The following is a 22,398-nucleotide window of genomic DNA, read 5'->3' as shown; positions in this document are numbered from 1 at the left end:
CGAAGGAGTCGGCACCCAGCAGGCATCGGCGACGAGAGGACCGCTCACCCTCTGTTCAGGAGGTGTCGATGCGCTCCACTCTGGACAGCCCGGAACAGCCTCCACGCCCGGAACAGGTTCTGACGTCGACGCCTGCATCGACCTCCATGCCTTTCTCTGCAGCCGCTCTGAACGAGAGCCTCCGGGCCGTTCCCCAGAGATTCTGGGAGAGCTGTTGCGCCTTACCCCTCCGGTACCGGCGGTGCTTGCGCCACCGGTACCGTCGAGCGTGGCGCCGGCTGGCCCATCGCCCGAGGTGAGGTCTCCGGCGTCGGTGCCGCGTGCGGTACCGGCTGCCGTCACCTCCCAGGAAGGCTCCCCGACTACGTCGGCGGAGGGAGCTTCGCCGATGCGGGCGAGGGAGTCTACCTCTCGACGCCCCCATCGTGGACGTGGCTCCACGGAGTCGAGTCGGGCACGGTTGCAGATACAGGTCCGTGAACTTGTGTCTGACACCGAGGGTGAGGCCTCGTGGGAAGAGGAAGAAGACCCCAGATATTTCTCTGACGAGGAGTCTGAGGGTCTTCCTTCCGATCCCACTCCCTCTCCTGAAAGACAGCTTTCCCCTCCTGAGAGTCTGTCTTTTGCTTCCTTTGTCCGGGAGATGTCTACGGCCATCCCCTTCCCGGTGGTTGTGGAGGACGAGCCCAGGGCTGAAATGTTTGAGCTCCTGGACTATCCTTCTCCACCTAAGGAAGCGTCCACTGTTCCCTTGCACCATGTCCTAAAAAAGACATTGCTTGCGAACTGGACCAAGCCTTTAACTAATCCCCACATCCCCAAGAAGATCGAGTCCCAGTACCGGATCCATGGGGACCCAGATCTGATGCGCACTCAGTTGCCTCATGATTCTGGAGTTGTGGATCTGGCCCTAAAGAAGGCTAAGAGTTCTAGGGAGCATGCTTCGGCGCCCCCGGGCAAGGACTCTAGAACCTTAGACTCCTTTGGGAGGAAGGCCTACCATTCTTCTATGCTCGTGGCCAAAATTCAGTCTTACCAGCTCTACACGAGCATACACATGCGGAACAATGTGCGGCAGTTGGCGGGCTTGGTTGATGCGCTCCCCCCTGAGCAAGCCAAGCCATTTCAGGAGGTGGTCAGGCAGCTGAAGGCGTGCAGAAAATTCCTGGCCAGAGGGGTGTATGACACCTTTGATGTTGCGTCCAGGGCCGCTGCTCAAGGTGTGGTGATGCGCAGGCTCTCATGGCTGCGTGCCTCCGACCTGGAGAATAGAATCCAGCAGCGGATTGCGGACTCGCCTTGCCGTGCGGATAACATTTTTGGAGAGAAAGTCGAACAGGTGGTAGAGCAGCTCCACCAGCGGGACACCGCATTCGACAAGTTCTCCCGCCGGCAGCCTTCAGCCTCTACCTCTACAGGTATTTTTGGGGGGAAGGAAGACTGTTCCCTACTCTTCTGGCAAGCGTAGGTACAATCCTCCTTCTCGACAGCCTGCGGCCCAGGCTAAGCCCCAGCGCGCTCGCTCTCGTCAGCAGCGAGCGCCTCAGCAAGGCCCCTCGGCTCCCCAGCAAAAGCAAGGGACGAGCTTTTGACTGGCTCCAGCAGAGCATAGCCGACATCCAAGTGTCAGTGCCGGGCGACCTGCCAGTCGGAGGGAGGTTGAAAGCTTTTCACCAAAGGTGGCCTCTCATAACCTCCGATCAGTGGGTTCTCCAAATAGTCCGGCAAGGATACACCCTCAATTTGGCCTCAAAACCTCCAAATTGTCCACCGGGAGCTCAGTCTTACAGCTTCCAGCACAAGCAGGTACTTGCAGAGGAACTCTCCGCCCTTCTCAGCGCCAATGCGGTCGAGCCCGTGCCATCCGGGCAAGAAGGGCTGGGATTGTATTCCAGGTACTTCCTTGTGGAAAAGAAAACAGGGGGGATGCGTCCCATCCTAGACCTAAGGGCCCTGAACAAATATCTGGTCAAAGAAAAGTTCAGGATGCTTTCCCTGGGCACCCTCCTTCCCATGATTCAGGAAAACGATTGGCTATGCTCTCTGGACTTGAAGGATGCCTACACACACATCCCGATACTGCCAGCTCACAGACAGTATCTGCGATTTCAGCTGGGCACACGTCACTTCCAGTACTGTGTGCTACCCTTTGGGCTCACCTCTGCGCCCAGGGTGTTCACAAAGTGCTTGGCTGTAGTAGCAGCGGCACTTCGCAGGCTGGGGGTGCACATGTTCCCATATCTCGACGATTGGCTGGTGAAGAACACGTCCGAGGCAGGAGCCCTGCAGTCCATGCAGATGACTATTCGCCTCCTGGAGCTACTGGGGTTTGTGATAAATTATCCAAAGTCCCATCTTCTCCCAGTGCAGAGACTCGAATTCATAGGAGCTCTGCTGGATTCTCGGACGGCTTGCGCCTATCTCCCAGAGACGAGAGCCAACAACTTGTCCCTCGTCTCGCGGGTGCGAGCGTCCCAGCAGATCACAGCTCGGCAGATGTTGAGATTGCTAGGCCACATGGCCTCCACAGTCCATGTGACTCCCATGGCCCGCCTTCACATGAGATCTGCTCAATGGACCCTAGCTTCCCAGTGGTTCCAGGCTGCTGGGGATCTAGAAGACGTAATCCACCTGTCCACGAGTTTTCTCGAATCCCTGTATTGGTGGACGATTTGGTCCAATTTGACTCTGGGACGTCCTTTCCAAATTCCTCAGCCACAAAAAGTGCTGACCACGGATGCGTCTCTCCTGGGGTGGGGAGCTCATGTCGATGGGCTTCACACCCAAGGAAGCTGGTCCCTCCAGGAACGCGATCTGCAGATCAATCTTCTGGAGTTGCGAGCGATCTGGAACGCTCTGAAGGCTTTCAGAGATCGGCTGTCCCACCAAATTATCCAAATTCAGACAGACAACCAGGTTGCCATGTACTACGTCAACAAGCAGGGGGGCACCGGATCTCGCCCCCTGTGTCAGGAAGCCGTCAGCATGTGGCTCTGGGCTCGCCGTCACGGCATGGTGCTCCAAGCCACATATCTGGCAGGCGTAAACAACAGTCTGGCCAACAGGTTGAGCAGGATTATGCAACCTCACGAGTGGTCGCTCAATTCCCGTGTAGTGCGACAGATCTTCCAGGTGTGGGGCACCCCCTTGGTAGACCTCTTCGCATCTCTAGCCAACCACAAAGTCCCTCAGTTCTGTTCCAGGCTTCAGGCCCACGGCAGACTGGCATCGGATGCCTTCCTCCTGGATTGGGGGGAGGGTCTGCTGTATGCTTATCCTCCCATACCTCTGGTGGGGAAGACTTTGTTGAAACTCAAGCAAGACCGAGGCACCATGATTCTGATTGCTCCTTTTTGGCCGCGTCAGATCTGGTTCCCTCTTCTTCTGGAGTTGTCCTCCGAAGAACCGTGGAGATTGGAGTGTTTTCCGACCCTAATCACGCAGGACGAAGGGGCGCTTCTGCATCCCAACCTCCGGTCCCTGGCTCTCACGGCCTGGATGTTGAGAGCGTAGACTTTGCCTCTTTGGGTCTGTCAGAGGGTGTCTCCCGTATCTTGCTTGCTTCCAGGAAAGATTCCACCAAGAGGAGTTACTTCTTTCTGTGGAGGAGGTTTGCCGTCTGGTGTGACAGCAAGGCCCTAGATCCTCGCTCTTGTCCTACACAGACCCTGCTTGAATACCTTCTGCACTTGTCTGAGTCTGGTCTCAAGACCAACTCTGTAAGGGTTCACCTTAGTGCAATCAGTGCATACCATTACCGTGTGGAAGGTAAGCCGATCTCAGGACAGCCTTTGGTTGTTCGCTTCATGAGAGGTTTGCTTTTGTCAAAGCCCCCTGTCAAGCCTCCTACAGTGTCATGGGATCTCAATGTCGTTCTCACCCAGCTGATGAAACCTCCTTTTGAGCCACTGAATTCCTGCCATCTGAAGTACTTGACCTGGAAGGTCATTTTCTTGGTGGCAGTTACTTCAGCTCGTAGAGTCAGTGAGCTTCAGGCCCTGGTAGCCCAGGCCCCTTACACCAAATTTCATCATAACAGAGTAGTCCTCCGCACTCACCCTAAGTTCTTGCCAAAGGTCGTGTCGGAGTTCCATCTGAACCAGTCAATTGTCTTGCCAACATTCTTTCCCCGTCCTCATTCCTGCCCTGCTGAACGTCAGCTGCACACATTGGGCTGCAAGAGAGCATTGGCCTTCTATCTGGAGCGGACACAGCCCAACAGACAGTCCGCCCAATTGTTTGTTTCTTTTGATCCCAATAGGAGGGGAGTGGCTGTGGGGAAACGCACCATATCCAATTGGCTAGCAGATTGCATTTCCTTCACTTACGCTCAGGCGGGGCTGGCTCTTGAGGGTCATGTCACGGCTCATAATGTTAGAGCCATGGCTGCGTCGGTAGCCCACTTGAAGTCAGCCTCTATTGAAGAAATTTGCAAAGCTGCGACGTGGTCATCTGTCCACACATTCACATCTCATTACTACCTGCAGCAGGATACCCGACGCGACAGTCGGTTCGGGCAGTCAGTTCTTCAGAACCTGTTTGGGCTTTAGGATCCAACTCCACCCCCCGAGGGCCCTGTTTGTTCTGTTCCAGGCTGCACTCTCAGTTGGTAAATTTTTTAGGTCAATCTCAGTTATGTCCTCGCCGTTGCGAGGCCCAATTGACCATGGTTGTTGTTTTGAGTGAGCCTGGGGGCTAGGGATACCCCATCAGTGAGAACAAGCAGCCTGCTTGTCCTCGGAGAAAGCGAATGCTACATACCTGTAGAAGGTATTCTCCGAGGACAGCAGGCTGATTGTTCTCACAAACCCGCCCGCCTCCCCTTTGGAGTTGTGTCTTCCCTTGTCTTTGTTTTGCTACATATGAGACTGGCCGGCACAAGCCGGTTTCGGGCGGGAAGACGGCCGCGCATGCGCATTGGCGCGCGAGGACTAGCAAAGGCCTTTGCTAGTGAAGATTCCGATTGGAGGGGCTGCCGTGGACGTCACCCATCAGTGAGAACAATCAGCCTGCTGTCCTTGGAGAATACCTTCTACAGGTATGTAGCATTCGCTCCCCCCCCCCCCCCCCCCCAATTTTACCGTTTTGTCTATTTTTTTTTTCTTCCATTTGCATAATCTACCAGCTTCTCTTAGCAGATATTGTTGCCTGTCTTCCTCTTTCTGTGATTTCTTGTAGTTTATAAAGGCTAACGTCTTTTTCCTTACCGTTTCAGCTACTACATTTAAGAACCAAAGCTGCTGCTTTTTCCTCTTACTTTTATTTACTTTCCTTACAAAAAGGTTTGTAGCCCTTAAAATAGCTCCTTTCAGTTTTGTCCACTACTTTTCAATTTCTTCCAGATGTTCCCATCCGGACAGCAATTCCTTAAGGTATTCCCCCATCTGAAAAAGTTAGTTTTTTTGAAGACTAGAACCTTCACTTTTGAATGAACCCTCTCCACACCTATCTTAATATTAAACCACACCATCTGGCGATCGCTGGATGTCAGATGATCACCTACTGTAATATCGGAAACACTTTCCCTGTTAGTAAGCATTAACTCCAGTATGGCCCCATCCCGCATGGGTTCTATTACCAACTGCTAGAATAGTTCCCCCTGTGGAGAATCCAGAATCTCCCTGCTTCTAAAAGACTCAGCAGTAGAGATACCCCATTCACTAGCCTATTAAAATCATCTATTAATAGTAGTTCCCCTTTCACAGCTATATTTTGAATGTCTTCAATTAAATATCTATCCACTTCTGTCTGTAAGGGAGGCCTGTGTATCACACAAATGTAGATATATTTGCCATTCCCTCTTTCCAGACTGACCCACAGTGCCTCTTCCTTACTCTGTAGGTCCCTGCAGTTGTGTGCCTTTAATATTATTTTTAAACACTTTCAAACAATAGGCTAAATATGTCCACAAAAAATACAGCGCAGTTCACTTAATCAGGAGGAAAAGGTCTCAGATGTCACTCGGAAGCTGTCCCATCAAAGTTTTTATGGATCAAAGCATAAACCTGATGGTGATCATTTTAATCATTGACCAAAAACCTTACTTGCAAAACATGCTGTTATTACTTATTCTCTTTTTATGATTTTAAGTTACAAAATAGAATTTCAAAAGGAAAACCTTGTTCTCAATACCCTTCTTAAACTGTAGCTCTACAATGGCAGTTGGTAAACATAGTTGCAGTGACACTTATCTGGAACCATTATAGCCTGACAGGCACTTGTTTCACCAATGCTTCTTCAAAGGGAAGAAACCAGCAGTTACCTAAAAGAGAAACACTGTTATCTTTAGAAATTGGTGAACATCCAACATTCAAAAACAAAAGGATCTCGGCAGTGTACCTACAATTCAACAAAGTTCATCTTACTCGTACCATTACATTTGACCAATATGGCGGCGGTGGCATTCTTAAACAACCCCACTGTCGGAACAGGAAATGACAGCTGAATAAAAAATGAAAAATCAAGAAAAATGCTGCAAAAAACAACGAATGACATTATCATAAAAACAACCAATGCAAACTTTCTTCATTACAAGAAGCAACTCCAGTTCGTTGTGGTATTTAAACCACCAGATTCCAATGATTTTAAACGGTGTATCTAACTTAATTCTCTCTACAATAAAATTTTATTAATGTCTTCCCTCCATTTCGACGGGAGCATATCTATAACAAAGCATACAAAATCTTTAAAATTATGAGAGAAGGTTATACAAAGATTTTGTATGTTTTGTTATTAATAGTGTTCCCGTGGAAACGGAGGGAGACATTAATGAAGCTTTATTGCAGAGAGAATTTATTTTCAAGTGTTTGATATATCACAAGTGATCCCTGAGGTGACTATGCATTTCTACTACTGGTACTTTGCACTGTCTCTAATGGGCTCACAATCTAAGTTATGTATTGTACCTGGGGCAATGGAGGACTAAGTGACTTGCCCAGGGTCACATGGAGCTGCATAGGGAATTGAACCTAGTTCTCCAAGATCTCAGCCCACTGCTGACCGTCAGGCAACAGCAGGAATCAAACCTAGTTCCCCAGGTCCTCAACCCACTGCATTAACCATTAGGCCACTCCTCCACTTCTCAGTTTCTTGGGTGCTTATCAACCTTGCCACCTCCTCTCACGATTCTTTCACTTCTTTCTTGAGGGATTCAAGCTGAAGACACCTTGCACATGGAACCAGGTCCTCTCCTGGGATCACATTTTCTGTGGGCACAGAGGCAGAAGCTATAACTGGGGGCAACAGCTTTGGTGACACAGTGTTTCCCAGCCATACTGCAGTTGCAGAAGTATTTGCACCCTTAGAAAGAAAACAGAAAAAGCCCTACCAACGTCCCTAACTTTTCCTCGGCTGTCCTGTAGGCTAAAAGTAGCAGCTGTCTTCTTCTGTGTAAGGTCTAACCCTCAGACGTGCAGGGACTTCAAAAGAAATTATTTAGGTCTCCTTTTCTTTTGAAATGGAGGTAAAAAAAGAAATCCTGGAGCAAGCAATCAAAGAAACGACATAAAAAGAAATTAAACTATGTGCTTTCTACTAAGATAAGAAAGAAAGAAATCAACAGTTTTCCCAGCAGTATAAAATAAACCCATTTTAAAAATAAATAAATCAGGCACACCACCTGTGGCACAAAAAAGGAAAAAACAACTTCAGTCTACAATGTCTACCTCCTAATTGACTGGAGAGCCTATAAGTCAAAGATCAGCCTTGGGGTGGACACTAACCAGAGGTTTCCCTCAGCTGATATCTATGCTCTAAACTCTAAAACACTATTTATTTAAAACCCTTCCAGAGATATTAAAGGGTACACTGTTGTCCAAACTGACTTCGCTAAATAAATAGAGTAAATTAACAAAAAAGACAATGAAATTACCTATTCAACTTTTTCCTCTCCAAGGTTCAAACAGCCCAAGACTTCAAGCTGGCTTCAGGGACATGTGGAGGAGACAGCATTCATCTCAATTTATTCCCTACTTCCACTTATCACTCCTCCCTAAATATTTACTTACATCCTCTCCCTCCCCACCAATCACATGATTCACAACTGTATTTTGGGGATATTTCTGCACTCGCCTTCCTCCTTTTGTCCCTGCTGGCAACAGAAAGACAGTTTTTGGAGGGAAGAAGAAGAGGAGCTGGAGCTGACACAGCAGGACAAAGAAAAGATCTCTGATTTAACCCTTCCTCTCCGTTTTTTTTTTTCCTGCCTCATCCCTAACTGCTACATTTTGACTCTAGAATAGGAGAGAGAGGGGCTGAAGCAGCTAGAGTAGGTTCTGTTCTTTGCTCTGCAGTGTTTGATTTCAGTCCTACCCATCCCCTTCTATCCTTCAATGATGGGAGGGTAGGGTTGGATTAAGGAGCAGAGTGTTCTCTCCCTTCTGTGCCACCTGGAAGAGCCACAATGAGGAACAGAGAGCAGTTCTCCAGGGCACTATCAAAAATGGGGCAAGAGCCTCATGAGACCATGCATACGCAGGCTGCAAAGAACAAATACTGAGGAAACTTCAAACAGCCCAGAATACAGCAGCCAGACTCATCTTCGGAAAACCAAAGTACGAAAGTGCAAAACCCTTACGTGAGAAACTACACTGGCTCCCACTCAAGGAACGTATCACCTTTAAAGTATGCACCTTAGTTCACAAAATCATTCACGGTGAAGCCCCTGCATACATGTCTGATTTAATAGACCTGCCACCCAGAAACGCTAAAAGATCATCCCGAACTTTCCTGAATCTCCACTTCCCTAAGTGCAAAGGCATAAAATACAAAGTACTGCACGCATCAACCTTCTCTTATATGAGCACGCAATTCTGGAATACACTACCACGCAACCTGAAAACGATCTACGAACTAACCGACTTCCGCAAACTATTGAAGACTCATCTCTTTGAGAAAATCTATTGCAAGGATCAAAACACATGAAGTCCATACACACTAATAGAAATGCATCAATACACTCTCCTCTGAGTTCTATTCCCCCGTATTTTCATCACACTCAGATAAAATTGTTTTACCCTAATGTTCTCTTGCTATTGTTTTATCGCCCTATCAATTCCCTATTGTCACATTCCATTGTTCTATTCCCAAATGATATTTTGACTTTGACTCTGTCTTCCCATAACTCTTCACAATGTAACCTATAATCGTTGTGCAACAAATTGTATTTCCATTATTCACAATGTATTGTAAGCCACACTGAGCCCGCAAATAGGTGGGAAAATGTGGGATACAAATGCAATTTAAATAAATAAATAAATAGCAATGGCCTTGGTTGTCACCACTGGCACACTGGATAAGAAGCACTGATTTACACTACATGGGGATTTCTGCTTCCCTTTTATCTCCTCCTGGACCACAGAACATATAGCCTGCCTTTTTTTTTTTGTTTTGTTACATTTGTACCCCGCGCTTTCCCACTCATGGCAGGCTCAATGCGGCTTACATGGGGCAATGGAGGGTTAAGTGACTTGCCCAGAGTCACAAGGAGCTGCCTGTGCCTGAAGTGGGAATCGAACTCAGTTCCCCAGGACCAAAGTCCACCACCCTAACCACTAGGCCACTCCTCCACTGTTGCTACTATTTGAGATTCTACATGGAATGTTGCTGCTATTCCACTAGCAACATTCCATGTAGAAGTCGGCCCTTGGCAGATCACCAATGTGGCCGCGCAGGCTTCTACATGGAATGTTGCTAGTGGAATAGCAGCAACATTCCATGTAGAATCTCCAATAGTATCTATTTTATTTTTGTTACATTTGTACCCCACGCTTTCCCACTCATGGGAGGCTCAATGCGGCTTACATGGGGCAGTGGAGGGTTAAATGACTTGCCCAGAGTCACAAGGAGCTGCCTGTGCCTGAAGTGGGAATTGAACTCAGTTCCTCAGGACCAAAGTCCACCACCCTAACCACTAGGCCACTCCTCCACTGTTGCTACTATTTGAGATTCTACATGGAATGTTGCTATTCCACTAGCAACATTCCATGTAGAAGTCGGCCCTTGCAGATCACCAATGTGGCCGCGCAGGCTTCTGCTTCTGTGAGTCTGACGTCCTGCACGTACGTGCAGGACGTCAGACTCACAGAAACAGAAGCCTGCGCAGCCTTCTACATGTAATGTTGCTAGTGGAATAGCAACATTCCATGTAGAATGTCCAATAGTAGCATCATTCCATGTAGAATCTCCAATAGCAGCAACATTCCATGTAGAATGTCCAATAGTAGCAACATTCCATGTAGAATCTCCAATAGCAGCAACATTCCATGTAGAATGTCCAATAGTAGCAACATTCCATGTAGAATCTCCAATAGCAGCAACATTCCATGTAGAATCTCCAATAGTATCTATTTTATTTTTGTTACATTTGTACCCTGCGCTTTCCCACTCATGGCAGGCTCAATGCGGCTTACGTGGGGCAATGGAGCGTTAAGTGACTTGCCCAGAGTCACAAGGAGCTGCCTGTGCCTGAAGTGGGAATCGAACTCAGTTCCTGCCATCCTTTGAAACCTGATAAACATGAACCTGTAACTCACCCACACAGCGGCCACCCCTTGTGAATAATGTCTTTGCAGCATCCTCCACTCCAGCCAGCCTTTGGAGTAGAAGTTTAGACCTTTCGTCTTTCCCTGGAATCGAACTGCGATCTTAGAAGTACACAACAGCCAGATGACCAGCTTCTTTTGTTTAGGGTTTTGCAGTGCAGGGTGGAGAAAGCAGAGGTAAAGAGAGGTATGATCAGTGTCTGGTCATTTGTGATAGACTGCCAATTGATTAAAAACTACAGAAATGTGAATGTCCTCCTGCCTTTTATCTTGCGATAGTTGCATAACATGTACTTCTTTTTTTTTTTACATGCTTAAAAATGTTTTCATCTTATTCCTTGCAAGTTCTGTAGTAGGGTGCTTACCGTATTTTTCGGACTGTAAGACGCACTTTTTTCCCCCAAAATTTGGGAGGAAAATGGGGGGTGCGTCTTATAGTCCGAAGGTAGCGAGTTTTGGATCGCCCTCCCCTACTTATGCGACGCCATGTTCCCTGGTGGTTTAGTGACGTCGGGGCAGGAAAGAGCCCCCTCTTGCCTGCCCAGCGCGCTGCTCTCCGTGCTCCTGACTGCTTCCTGACGGTCTCGACGAGATTCTCGGCGGCCATTTTGAATCTCGCCGAGACCGTCAGGAAGCAGTCAGGAGCACGGAGAGCAGCGCGCTGGGCAGGAAAGAGGGGGCTCTTTCCTGCCCCGACGTTACTAGACCACCAGGGAACATGGCGTCGCGTAAGTAGGGGAGGGCGATCCAAAACTCGGACAAGACGCACCGGAGCACCTAGGTTTTAGAGGAGGGAAAAAGGAAAAAAAATTTTTTCCTATTTCCCTCCTCTAAAACCTAGGTGCGTCTTATGGTCCGGTGCGTCTTATAGTCCGAAAAATACGGTATATCTTACATCTGCTTTTTACCATAAAAGTGGCTTCAGGCTTCAGTTCCTTATTACATTTGCTGTAAACTGACTTCTTGACTGTGCTTCTGTGTTTTACTGTGGTGATTACTGCAAAACAGTGCATTTTGTAGATTGTCATTTTGATTGCGTGGAACCTTATATTGCATAAATATCCTTTTATACAAAAGTTAAAGGAATGCTCTCTATCTGTTAACTGCAGTTATTTATGGAGAGAGGAGAATGCTGAGCAGCAAGCTCTTGCTGCCAAGCGAGAAGATTTAGAAAAGAAGCAGCAGCTCCTTCGAGCAGCAACAGGAAAAGTGAGTTAAACTAATTTGTCTTATAAAAATATGTATATGAAATGGAAGTTTATTAACTTATTCATACTTTGTGAATTGTATTTCTGTTTAAATTTTCATTGGATCAGTTTTGTTCTGTTTTGTTTGCTTTGCACACAGGCAGCAGGCAAATTTATTTTGTAGACTTGGAAAATGTATTTTGTCAAAGATTGCTTGGGGTTACATAAGAATAGCCATACTGGGTCAGACCATTGGTCCATCTAGCCCTGTTTCCAAAAGTGGTCAAGCTGGGTCTCAAGTACCCAGAATACCAAAGAGTGGCAACATTCCATGCTACCAATCCCAGGACAATCAGTAGCTTCCCTATGTCTGTCTCAATTGCAGACTATGGACTTTTCCTCCAGGAACTTGTACAAACCTTTTTTAAATCCAGATACTCTAACCGCTGTTACTACATCCTCCGGAAGCGAGTTCCAGAGCTTAACTATTATTTGAGTGAAAAAATATTTCCTCCTATTTCCTCCTTTGTGAAACGCCTTTTGAAAATCCAGATACACAATATCGACCAGCTCACCTTTATCCACATGTTTGTTCACCCCTTCAAAGAAATGTAATAGATTGGTGAGGCCAGATTTCCCTTCACTAAATTAATGTTGGCCTTCAGGCTTATTTTCAAAAGTGATCGCCGGCCATTTCTCGACATAAATCGGGAGATGGCCAGCGATCTGTCAAAAGCGGCGAAATGGGTATAATCAAAAGCGGCGTTTTTGACAGCATCGCCGCTTTCCCGTCGCCTCGCCAGCGAAAGTTCAAGGGGGCGTCAGCGGCTTAGCGAAGGTGGGGCATGGGCGTGGCTACCAGATGGTCGGCTTTCGCGGATAATGGAAAAATAAAAAACAGCGTTAAGCAGTATTTCACAGGGTTTACTTGGTCCTTTTATTTTCATGACCAAGCCTCAAAAAGGTGCCCCAACTGACCAGATGACCACTGGAGGGAATGGGGGATGACCTCCCTGTAGTCCCCCAGTGGTCACCAACCCCCTCCCAAACTAAAACAATAAAAATAAAAACCTTTTTTGCCAGCCTGTATGCCAGCCTCAAATGTCATACCCAGCTCCCTGACAGCAGTATGCAAGTCCCTGGAGCAGTTTTTAATGGGTGCAGTGCACTTCAGGCAGGCAGACCCATATGCCAGGCCCCCCTCCCTGCCCATCTTCAAAGCCTTGCTCAAAACCCACCTCTTCAATGTCGCCTTCGGCACCTAACCATCATACCTCTATTCAGGAAACCTGGACTGCCCCTACTTGACATTTCGCCCTTTAGATTGAAAGCTCCTTGGAGCAGGGACTGTCCTTTATGTCAAATTATGTTAATCTGTACAGCACTGCGTAACCCTAGTAGCGCTCTAGAAATGTTAAGTAGTAGTAGTAGACCCAGGCCCATCCCTACCTGTTACACTTGTGGTGCTAAGTGTTGAGCCCCCCAAAACCCACTGTACCCACATGTAGGTGCCCCCCTTCACCCATAAGGGCTATGGTAATGGTGTAGAGTTGTGGGGAGTGGGTTTGGGGGGGGGATTTGTGGGGGGTGGACTCAGCACCCAAGGGAAGGGAGCTATGCACCTGGGAGGTTTTTTTGTATTTTTTTTTACATTTTTAGAAGTGCCCCCTAGGGTGCCCGGTTGGTGTCCTGGCATGTCAGGGGGACCAGTGCACTACAAATGCTGGCTCCTCCCACGACCAAATGCTTTGGATTTCGCCGGGTTTGAGATGGCCGGCATTTGTTTCCATTATCGCTGAAAAACAAAACCAGGGATCTCAAACCCGGCGAACTCTGACATTTGGCTGGGCTAAACCGTATTATCGAAAGAAAAGATGGCCGGCCATCTTTTTCGATGATACGGTTCCGGCCAGCTGTAGCGCCGCCGCCAAAATAGATCGCCGGCGAACTATTTCACCAGCGATGTTCGATTATGCCCCTCCTTGTCTCAATCCATAGTTTTAAATTTGCTCGGTAATTTTGAGCTTTATAATAGTCTGTACCATTTTGCCTGGCACCAACGTCAGGCTTACCGGTCTATAATTTCCTGGATCTCCTCTGGAACATTTTTAAAAAATCGGCATTACATTGGCCACCCTCCAATCTTTCGGTACCACATGATTTTAAAGATAAATTACATATTACTAACAATAGTTCTGCAAGTTCATGTTTCAGTTCTATCAGTACTCTGGGATGAATACCATCTGGTCCAGGAGGTTTACTACTCTTTGTCAAATTGCTCCATTACATCCTCCAGGTTTGTAGAGATTTCATTGAGTTTCTCCGACTCATCAGCTTTGAATGCCATTTCTGGCACCCGGTATCTTTCCCAAATCTTTCTCAGTGAAGAACGAAGTAAAGAATTCATTTAATCTCTCCGCTAATCCTTTGTCTTCCCTGATTGACTCTTTTGCCCTCGGTCATCTAGCGGTCTAACCGATTTTTTTGCCGGCTTCTTGCTTTTAATATACCTAAAAAATCATTTTTACTATGTGTTTCTGCCTTCAACGCAATCTTTTTTTCAAAGTCCCTCTTTGCCTTCCTTATCAACGCTTTGCATTTGACTTGACATTCCTTATGCTGTTTCTTACTATTTTCAGTTGGTTCCTTCTTCCATTTTCTGAAGGATTTTCTTTTAGGTCTAATAGCTTCCTTCACCTCACTTTTTAACCATGCCGGCTGTCGTTTGCTCTTCCTTCCTCCTTTTTTAGTACACGGAATATATTTGAACTGCGGTATTACAGCGTCCACGCCTGATGTAAATTTTTGACCTTTGCAGCTACTCCTCTAAGTATTTTTTCACTGTTCTCATTTTATCATAGTCTCCTTTTTGAAAGTTAGATGCTAACGTTATGTTTAAACAAAAGAGATCTGCATGAAACAAAATATTTATTTTTGACTTCTAAAACCACTTGTCCCTGAAACATGCCTCAAAACAGAATAATTCATTTGTCTACCTACAATGTAAACTTCTACAAAACTGATGAAGTGAAGATGTGATTCCATGTGCCCCAATGAAAGAAAAGTTTAATTTAATCTTATTTCCATTTAAATTCAATATATTCCATCTTTGTAACACCAGGCTTCCAGTCAGCTGTTCAGGAAAAAAAAAATACAGAGGTCAGGAATCTGCCTCTGCAGAGGATTTTGCCTAATATGGGAAGGCTAGGGCTAGCAGATCTTTCTCAGAGGAGTCCAGAGAGAGAGGCTCATTCTTTCCACTAAAGGAGTATCATGTTCCATCCCTCCCCGACTCCCTTTAGGGATCTTCCACATGAAGTAGATCCCCTGTCTTTAATTCTGTCAGGTTCTCATCAGGAATCCTTCCCCTTACTGTGCCTTTCCCTAACCCCTCTCCTCTGGTTCTTTTTTGAAAATTTGGCTCTAGTTTCCGTCTCCTTTTTTTGGGCTCATTTGGATCCAGAACTGAAATCTGGAGCCAGGAACCTTCATAACCATGCCTTATTTTATATCACTCCTCACCCCCCCCCCCCCCCCCCACACACAAATTTACGTACTGCAGGCCTCAGCTATGTCACAGTGCCATATGCCATTGATCCTTCCATCACCTTGCAATCAGGGACCCTAAATCTACTTACCAGGGTTGCCTTTGTACAGTGTAATATTGTATGGACCCTCCGCACAGAGTGCCTAGTGGTTAGGGTGGTGGACTTTGGACCTGGGGAACTGAGGAGCTGAGTTTGATTCCCGGCACAGGCAGCTCCTTGTGACTCTGGGCAAGTCACTTAACCCTCCATTGCCTGCCGCATTGAGCCTGCCATGAGTGGGAAAGCGCGGGGTACAAATGTAACAAAAATAAATAAATAAATCCAGTTCCATGAGGAAGACTTTAGACGAGTCCTGGATTTCTGGTAGCCCTGTCCTGATGCATTATGGACTGTTTGAAAAATCACCCTCCTGGAACTGGATCACTTGGCAGCTCTGTACACAGCTATTTGATAGTGGGAACATAAAATGAAAGATCAGTGCCAGACAGATGTAGAGAAGGAAAGGAAGGAGAGAAGAAATGGAAAGGCCAACCTGGAAAAGAATTTGGAAGACTGACTCATGAAACGTGGAAAAAAAGACTGGGACCAGCCCAATTAGAAAATTAAATTCCCAGACAGCAAAGGTAGAAAAAAATATTTTTATTTAATAGGACTGAGATGTACCTGCTTTGTAAAATGTACATTTTTTTCTATTTTTATTTTGCAAAGTACAGGATAAAATCCATTTCTGCACTGTTTCTAGAGTCTAGCTTTCTTGTGCAGAGAGGAGGGATTCTCTATTTCAACTTTTGTCTGCATGTTTTTTTTGTGACTCATTCTGTATTAGATTGATAGCATGGAATGTTGCCACGATTTGGGTTTCTGCCAGGTACTTGTGACCTGATTCAACTACTGGATGGGGTTCTTCTCTCTCTTCCGCAGGTACAAGGCCTACTGAAGCAAGGTCCGGTGCTCACAGAGTATCCATGCCCCTTTGGTCTTAAGGCTTGGCCATTAAAAGGGCTCAGTTGAAGCGAAAAGGTTATTCTGATTGTCATTGCTATCTTGCTTCAGTCTCGGAAATGCTCTATATCCATAGCATACGCGAGGGTATGGAGGATGTTCAAGGGCTGGTTTTCTGAGCGTGGATTTTCACCCTTCTCAGATTGCGCGCATCCTATCATTTATCCAAGCAGACCTTCAGAAAGGATTGGCATTGGGTTTTGTAATAGTTCAGGTTGTGGCTTTGGCCTGTTTCAGAGACCGACCAGAAGACCTCTCTTGCAGCTTGGCCAGATATTGTTCGATTCTTATGGGGAGCAGGCCATATGCAGCCTCCCTTTCATATGCCATGTCCAGAGTGGAACCTTAATTTAGTCCTTCAGACTCCCCAGAAGCCTCCTTTTGAGCCACTCTGGAAGGCCTCCTTGAAAGATCTTATGCTAAAGACAGCGTTCTTGGTTGCGGTTGTGTTGGTATGTAGGGTTTTGGAGCTTCAGGCTCTTTCTTGTTGGGATCCCTTTCTTTGCTTTTCAGAGGCAGGAGTCTTCCGAAAGTGGTATCAGCATTTCATCTCAACAGGATACTGGGCTAGATGGACCATTGGTCTGGCCCAGTATTGCTACTTTTATGTTATGTAGATGAGGGTCTGTCCATGTTCTAGATGAAGGATTCTGCTAGCATGTAGTTTCTATGTAGGAATGTGTAACAATGCAGCCTGTTCCAGTTTCCCAGTGGTAGGTATATTGGTGATATAGAGCCCAGTGTAATATATATAGCACTGTCTTTTCATAGGTGGGTTAGGGCTGTTATGGTGTGGTAAGTTTGGTGTTCTAGGGCAATGTTTCCCAAGTTGGTCCTGGAGTACCCCCTTGCCAGTCAGGTTTTCAGGCTATCCACAATAAATATGCATGAAATTGATTTGCATATACTGCCTCCATTACATGCAAATCTCTTTTATGCAGATTCATTGTGGGTAGCCTGAAAACCTGAATGGCAAGGGGGTACTCCAGGACCAACTAGGAAACACTTCTCTAGGGCTCAGTGTAATATTTGTAGCACCGTCTTTTCATAGGTGGGTTAGGGTTGTTATGGTGTGGTAAGTTTTCAGTATAGGATTTAGATGGCATTTTGCAGGGTTTTGTGTTATTTCACAAAGTGTCTGGCTCTATTTGAAAGTAGGCTCAGCCGCTGTAGGGCAAGGGCCACCTTTAGTGGCCCATGTCACCCAAAATAAAAATGCTCAGGACTAGTGGTCTCCATATCCTGTAGAGTCACCACTCAAACAAAAGCCCATCTGATTTAAACAAAGTGTCTAGCAGTGGAAGGAGTGTGTGTGCTGTTCCTGAGGTGATGGTCACAATTTGAATATTTTTACTTTGTAGTTAAGAAGACAGGTTGCCTGCTCTGGCCAGTCCGGGGACCTCTTCTGCGTCCTGCCTTCTGATGTAATTTCCTGTTTCCTTGTAGGCAGAATGCAACACAGACAGCCTGTATTAATCGTTGCCCGCCACAACCACTGCACCTGAGCGACATCACAGGCATTGCTGTCTAGCTGACACCAACCAGCGCCTATTTTGTAAAAGTCTGCTCCTCTTGATTTCAAAACCTGGCTATGCCTCTGAATACTCCCTCACAGAGTCACAACAGGGTGTGCTGCACTTATGGCAGTTAAAACCATAGAAGAAAGGCCTAAAGAAGGAAAGAACTGCCCTCCAGCATATGCAGCTACTTTGAGTGTGTAAAATACCAGAAGATTCCCCAAAGTAGGACAAGAGTTCTTGTTTGAATTGTGACAAACTTTGAACCTTTGTGGCTTAGCAGTAGCACTGCATTGCCTTGTTTGTCACTGTTGAGTTTAAGCTGTCTCCCTGTGCACACTGTGACGTTCCTGTAAGGGTAAAGGTGTAATAGATTTGATATACTACCTTTCAGTGTTAAAATCAAAGTGGTTTATATTTTATTATATGCAAGTACTTTGTCTCTCTCTAGTGGGCTTGCAATGTAAATATGACCTAATAGGAAACAGACCTTTGCTTTTGTTGGAGAAATGCTGAATTAATAGCCTGTGAAAGAAACAGATTGAATTTCAGGTAGATGGCTAAGTACTACTACTACTATTTAGCATTTCTATAGCGCTACAAGGCATACGCAGCGCTGCACAAACATAGAAGAAAGACAGTCCCTTCTCAAGGAGCTTACAATCTAATAGACAAAAAATAAATAAAGTAAGCAAATCAAATCAATTAATGTGAAAGGGAAGGAAGAGAGGAGGGTAGGTGGAGGCGAGTGGTTACAAGTGGTTACGAGTCAAAAGCAATGTTAAAGAGGTGGGCTTTCAGTCTAGATTTAAAGGTGGCCAAGGATGGGGCAAGACATACGGGCTCAGGAAGTTTATTCCAGACGTAGGGTGCAGCGAGACAGAAGGCGCGAAGTCTGGAGTTGGCAGTAGTGGAGAAGGGAACAGATAAGAAGGATTTATCCATGGAGCAGAGTGCACGGGAAGGGGTGTAGGGAAGGACGAGTGTGGAGAGATACTGGGGAGCAGCAGAGTGAATACATTTACATCCCATTTGATTTGGAGATTAAGGAAGAGCCCAGGGCTGAGTCATTGGACATCCTTCAGTTTGATTCTCCCCCAAAGGAAGCTGTGATAGTGCCCCTGTACAGAAGCCTTCAGTTGGTACAGATGAATAAATGGGAGACCCCCCCTCCCCTCGTACATCAGGTGATCAAAAAAGTCAACTCTTTGTAAAAGGTCCAGAAGGCTCCGGGATTAGAGGTGTTTCATCTTCCTCACCAGTCCAGGGTCATCAAATTGCCTCTCAGAAGAGCCAAGAGTTCCAGGACACACTCTTTGATGCTCCTTCGGAGTGAGGCCTAGACATTTTGGAGTCTTTTGGGACGAAGTTGTATCAGAACACTATGTTTGCCTCCTGCATAGCTTCTTACAAGCTCTTAATGAGCATGCACTTGCTGAACATTGTGCGCAGTGTGGCAGAGTTTGCAGATACTCTCCCTCAGGAGAAGGCTGAAAAACTTCATCAGCTAGTAGCTAAAGAGTGGGAGCACAGTAAGTACGTGATATGAGCAACCTATGATGCTTTCAGTGTGGTGCCAGAGCCTCCACTATGAGAATTGGGTTGCGAAGACTAGCCTGGCTGCAAGCCTCAGACCTAGAACCACTGATTCAGGAGAATTTGGTGGGCATTTCCTGCCAGGGAGACAATCTTTTTGGTGGCAAGGTGGAAGAGGTAGCAGACCTCATCAAGAAACATTCTGAAACAATCAAGTCACTATCTCAGCCCACTTCTGTCTCGGCCTCCACATCCAAGAGGTATTCTGGCAGAGGGCAATGGAGTACCTACTATTCTCAAAGTCATAGGTATCCTCTCCCCCTCTCAACCTTCTCAGAATAACCAGGGCTCTCTCACTCACCAAGGCATAAGAGGACCTAGAAATCCCAGCTGGCTCCCCAGTAAAAGCAGGGGATGAACTTTTGACTAGCTCCAGGAGAGCATAACTGGCCTTCTGATGGGAGGGAGGCTGAATTTTTCAAGCAAGAAGGACCTTTATAACCTTAGACTGCTGGGTTTTCAAAATAGTCTGGATAGGCTACACATTGCAATTGGATTATGCTCCTTCAAATTGCCCACTAAGTATATCAAAGTAAAGCACTCAGAACCAGGAATTGCTTACAAAGGAACTCGGTTCCCTTTTATAAACTGGTGTGGTCTAATCTGTTCCTCTAGGAGAAAAAAAAGGAAGGGATTTTACTCTTTAAGTTCTTCCTGTTTACCAAAAAAACAGGGGGATTTAATCCTGCTCTAGATCTGAGAGCCCTGAGCAAATATCTGGCAAAACAAAGTTCAGGATGGTTTCCTTGGGCACCCTACTACCAGTGATTCATGAACATGATTGGCTATTTTCCCTGATTTGAAGGACCCCCTATACCCATGTATAAGTTCATCCCAGTCACAAGAAGTATCTGAGATTCTGAGTTGAAAAACACCACTGCCAGTTCCACATACTGCCTTTTGGCCTCAAGTCAGCAACCAGGTCTTTACAAATTGTCTAGTGGTAGTTGCAGCGTAACCACACAGACTGGGGGTGCACTTGTTTCCCTACCTAGATAATTGGCTAGTCAAGAGCACATCACTGGAAGGTGCAAAGAAATCAATATGCAGAACCATTCGATTGCTGGAGCTACTAGAGTTTGTGAATAACTATCCAAAGTTCAACCTCAGCCCATACCAGCAATTGGAGTTCATGGGAGCTCTGCTAGATACATCTTGAGCCAGAGCTTTCCTCCCAGTCGAACGAATAGAGGCTCTAGCCTCTATAGTCCAGCAGGTATCCATCCACTCAGCAAATATTGAGATTGCTAGGCCACGTGGCTTCCACCGTTCACGGCACACCCATGGTATGTCTCAATTTAAGGACAGCTCAGTAGATCCTGTCTTCCCAGTGGTCTCAGGCCAAGGGGAACCTACAGGATGTCTGTATTTTGGACAAAGGATTCCCATTTCAAATTCCTCAATGCTACAGACATTGATGACGATGCATCTGACCTAGGGTGGAGGGCTCATATAGATGGGCGGCACTCTTAGGTTCTGCTTGGGAGAGCCAATACCAGATCAATCTCCTAGAGATAAGAGCTATTTGGAACATTCTAAAGGCTTTCAGAGATCAGTTGGAGAACCAAATTATTCTGATCCAAACAATCAGGTTGTGATATTTTATGTCAAAGCAGGGAGGAATGGGTTTGTACCTTCTGTTAAAGGAGAAGGGGGTAGGGCAGGGTGGCTCTATCCAAAACCAAGGGAGACGTGTCAATTTCAAAACCTTTATTGAAGAACATTCAAATGACTCGACACAGCTGCCGTGTTTCGGCGCAAAATGCGCCTGCATTAGGAGTCTACAAAATATTAAGACATATATGTACAAACAAGTTGAAAGAAACTATGAAATAAAAAGTTGTATGTGTTATCAGATAAAACATATTGGTAATATATTTAAATATATATATTGAAAATATTCTAAAAAAAAAACATTAAAAAAATATATCAAAAAACGAAAGATGTCATATTAAATAATACCATAAAAATGGAAATCATATATAAAAAGAAGCAATAATAAGATACCTATGCTACATTTAAAATGCCATAAAAAACTACATAAACGAGATAATATGGTGTAAATTAAAACATACTCATGGATAAATGGAATCAGATGCAAAATGAAATTGTGGCCCTTGAGTTGGGGCTATAAGAATAAGATGTAAATTTCATATTACAAACTGTATTATTACAGGAATATAACTCATATTTTTAATATATATGATTTATATTCCTGTAATAATACAATTTGTAATATGTAATTATCGTAGCCCCAGCTCAAGGGCCACAATTTCATTTTGCATCTGAGTTCAGTACAGTCTGATGACATCACAAGCAAGCCAGCATAGCAGATTAAGATAAACTAAAGTCTGTAATACACTGAATATATTCCAACAGGGGGTTTACCCCCTACTCTTCTAAGAGTAGCAGACTGTTGAGGCAAGATTTTCCTTGGCTAAATCGGTGTTGACATCCCATTAAACCACAACTATATGTTCGTAATTTTGTTCTTTATAATGTTTTCTACCATTTTCCCAGCACTGATGTCAGGTTCGAACGTTTGTAGTTTTCCCAGATCACTCCTTGAACCCTTTTTAAATTGACATTAGGTTGGCCACCCTCCAGATAAATTTAATGATGGAATAAAAATTACTAATAGTAGGTCTGCAATTTCATATTTTTAGTTTTTCCAGCACTCCAGTGTGTACACTATCCGGTCCAGGTGAATTTGCTACTCTAAATTGTCAATTATCCTTGATCCAAAGCAGTTAACAAAAGTCAAACAGCAATATAAAATAAACATCTCAAAATCCAAATCTAACCTCTACTCCACTTTCACTAGGGAGAAGGCGGTTTTATTTTTTGACCTGTGTATTTCTTCCCATCTAACTCTACCTTACCTGCCCTTCATATTAGTGGAAGTGGGCAAAAATTGAGTCTGTACCAGGATAGGATTTATATAAAGATTTTATCGGCACATTCACAGCCCCAAATGAAAGCAGATGCTCACATGGCGACATTGCTT

At 45.6% G+C, this 22,398-nt stretch overlaps 1 protein-coding gene across 1 annotated transcript in view; it reads left to right on the top strand.

The window, feature by feature from the left end:
- SMC3 (structural maintenance of chromosomes 3) overlaps window positions 1-22,398 on the top strand; it is a 190,643-nt gene that overhangs the window by 92,943 nt on the left and 75,302 nt on the right. The window contains exon 15 of the mRNA XM_030202767.1: window positions 11,651-11,750. Coding sequence (XP_030058627.1) covers window positions 11,651-11,750 — 100 coding nt within the window. The remainder of the gene's footprint in view (window positions 1-11,650; window positions 11,751-22,398) is intronic.

This window comes from Microcaecilia unicolor, chromosome 5 (genome assembly GCF_901765095.1).
Source record: "Microcaecilia unicolor chromosome 5, aMicUni1.1, whole genome shotgun sequence".
NCBI lineage: Eukaryota > Metazoa > Chordata > Amphibia > Gymnophiona > Siphonopidae > Microcaecilia > Microcaecilia unicolor.
Note: the sequence above shows the minus strand (reverse complement) of the source record. Positions and strands in the feature narration are given on the sequence as shown.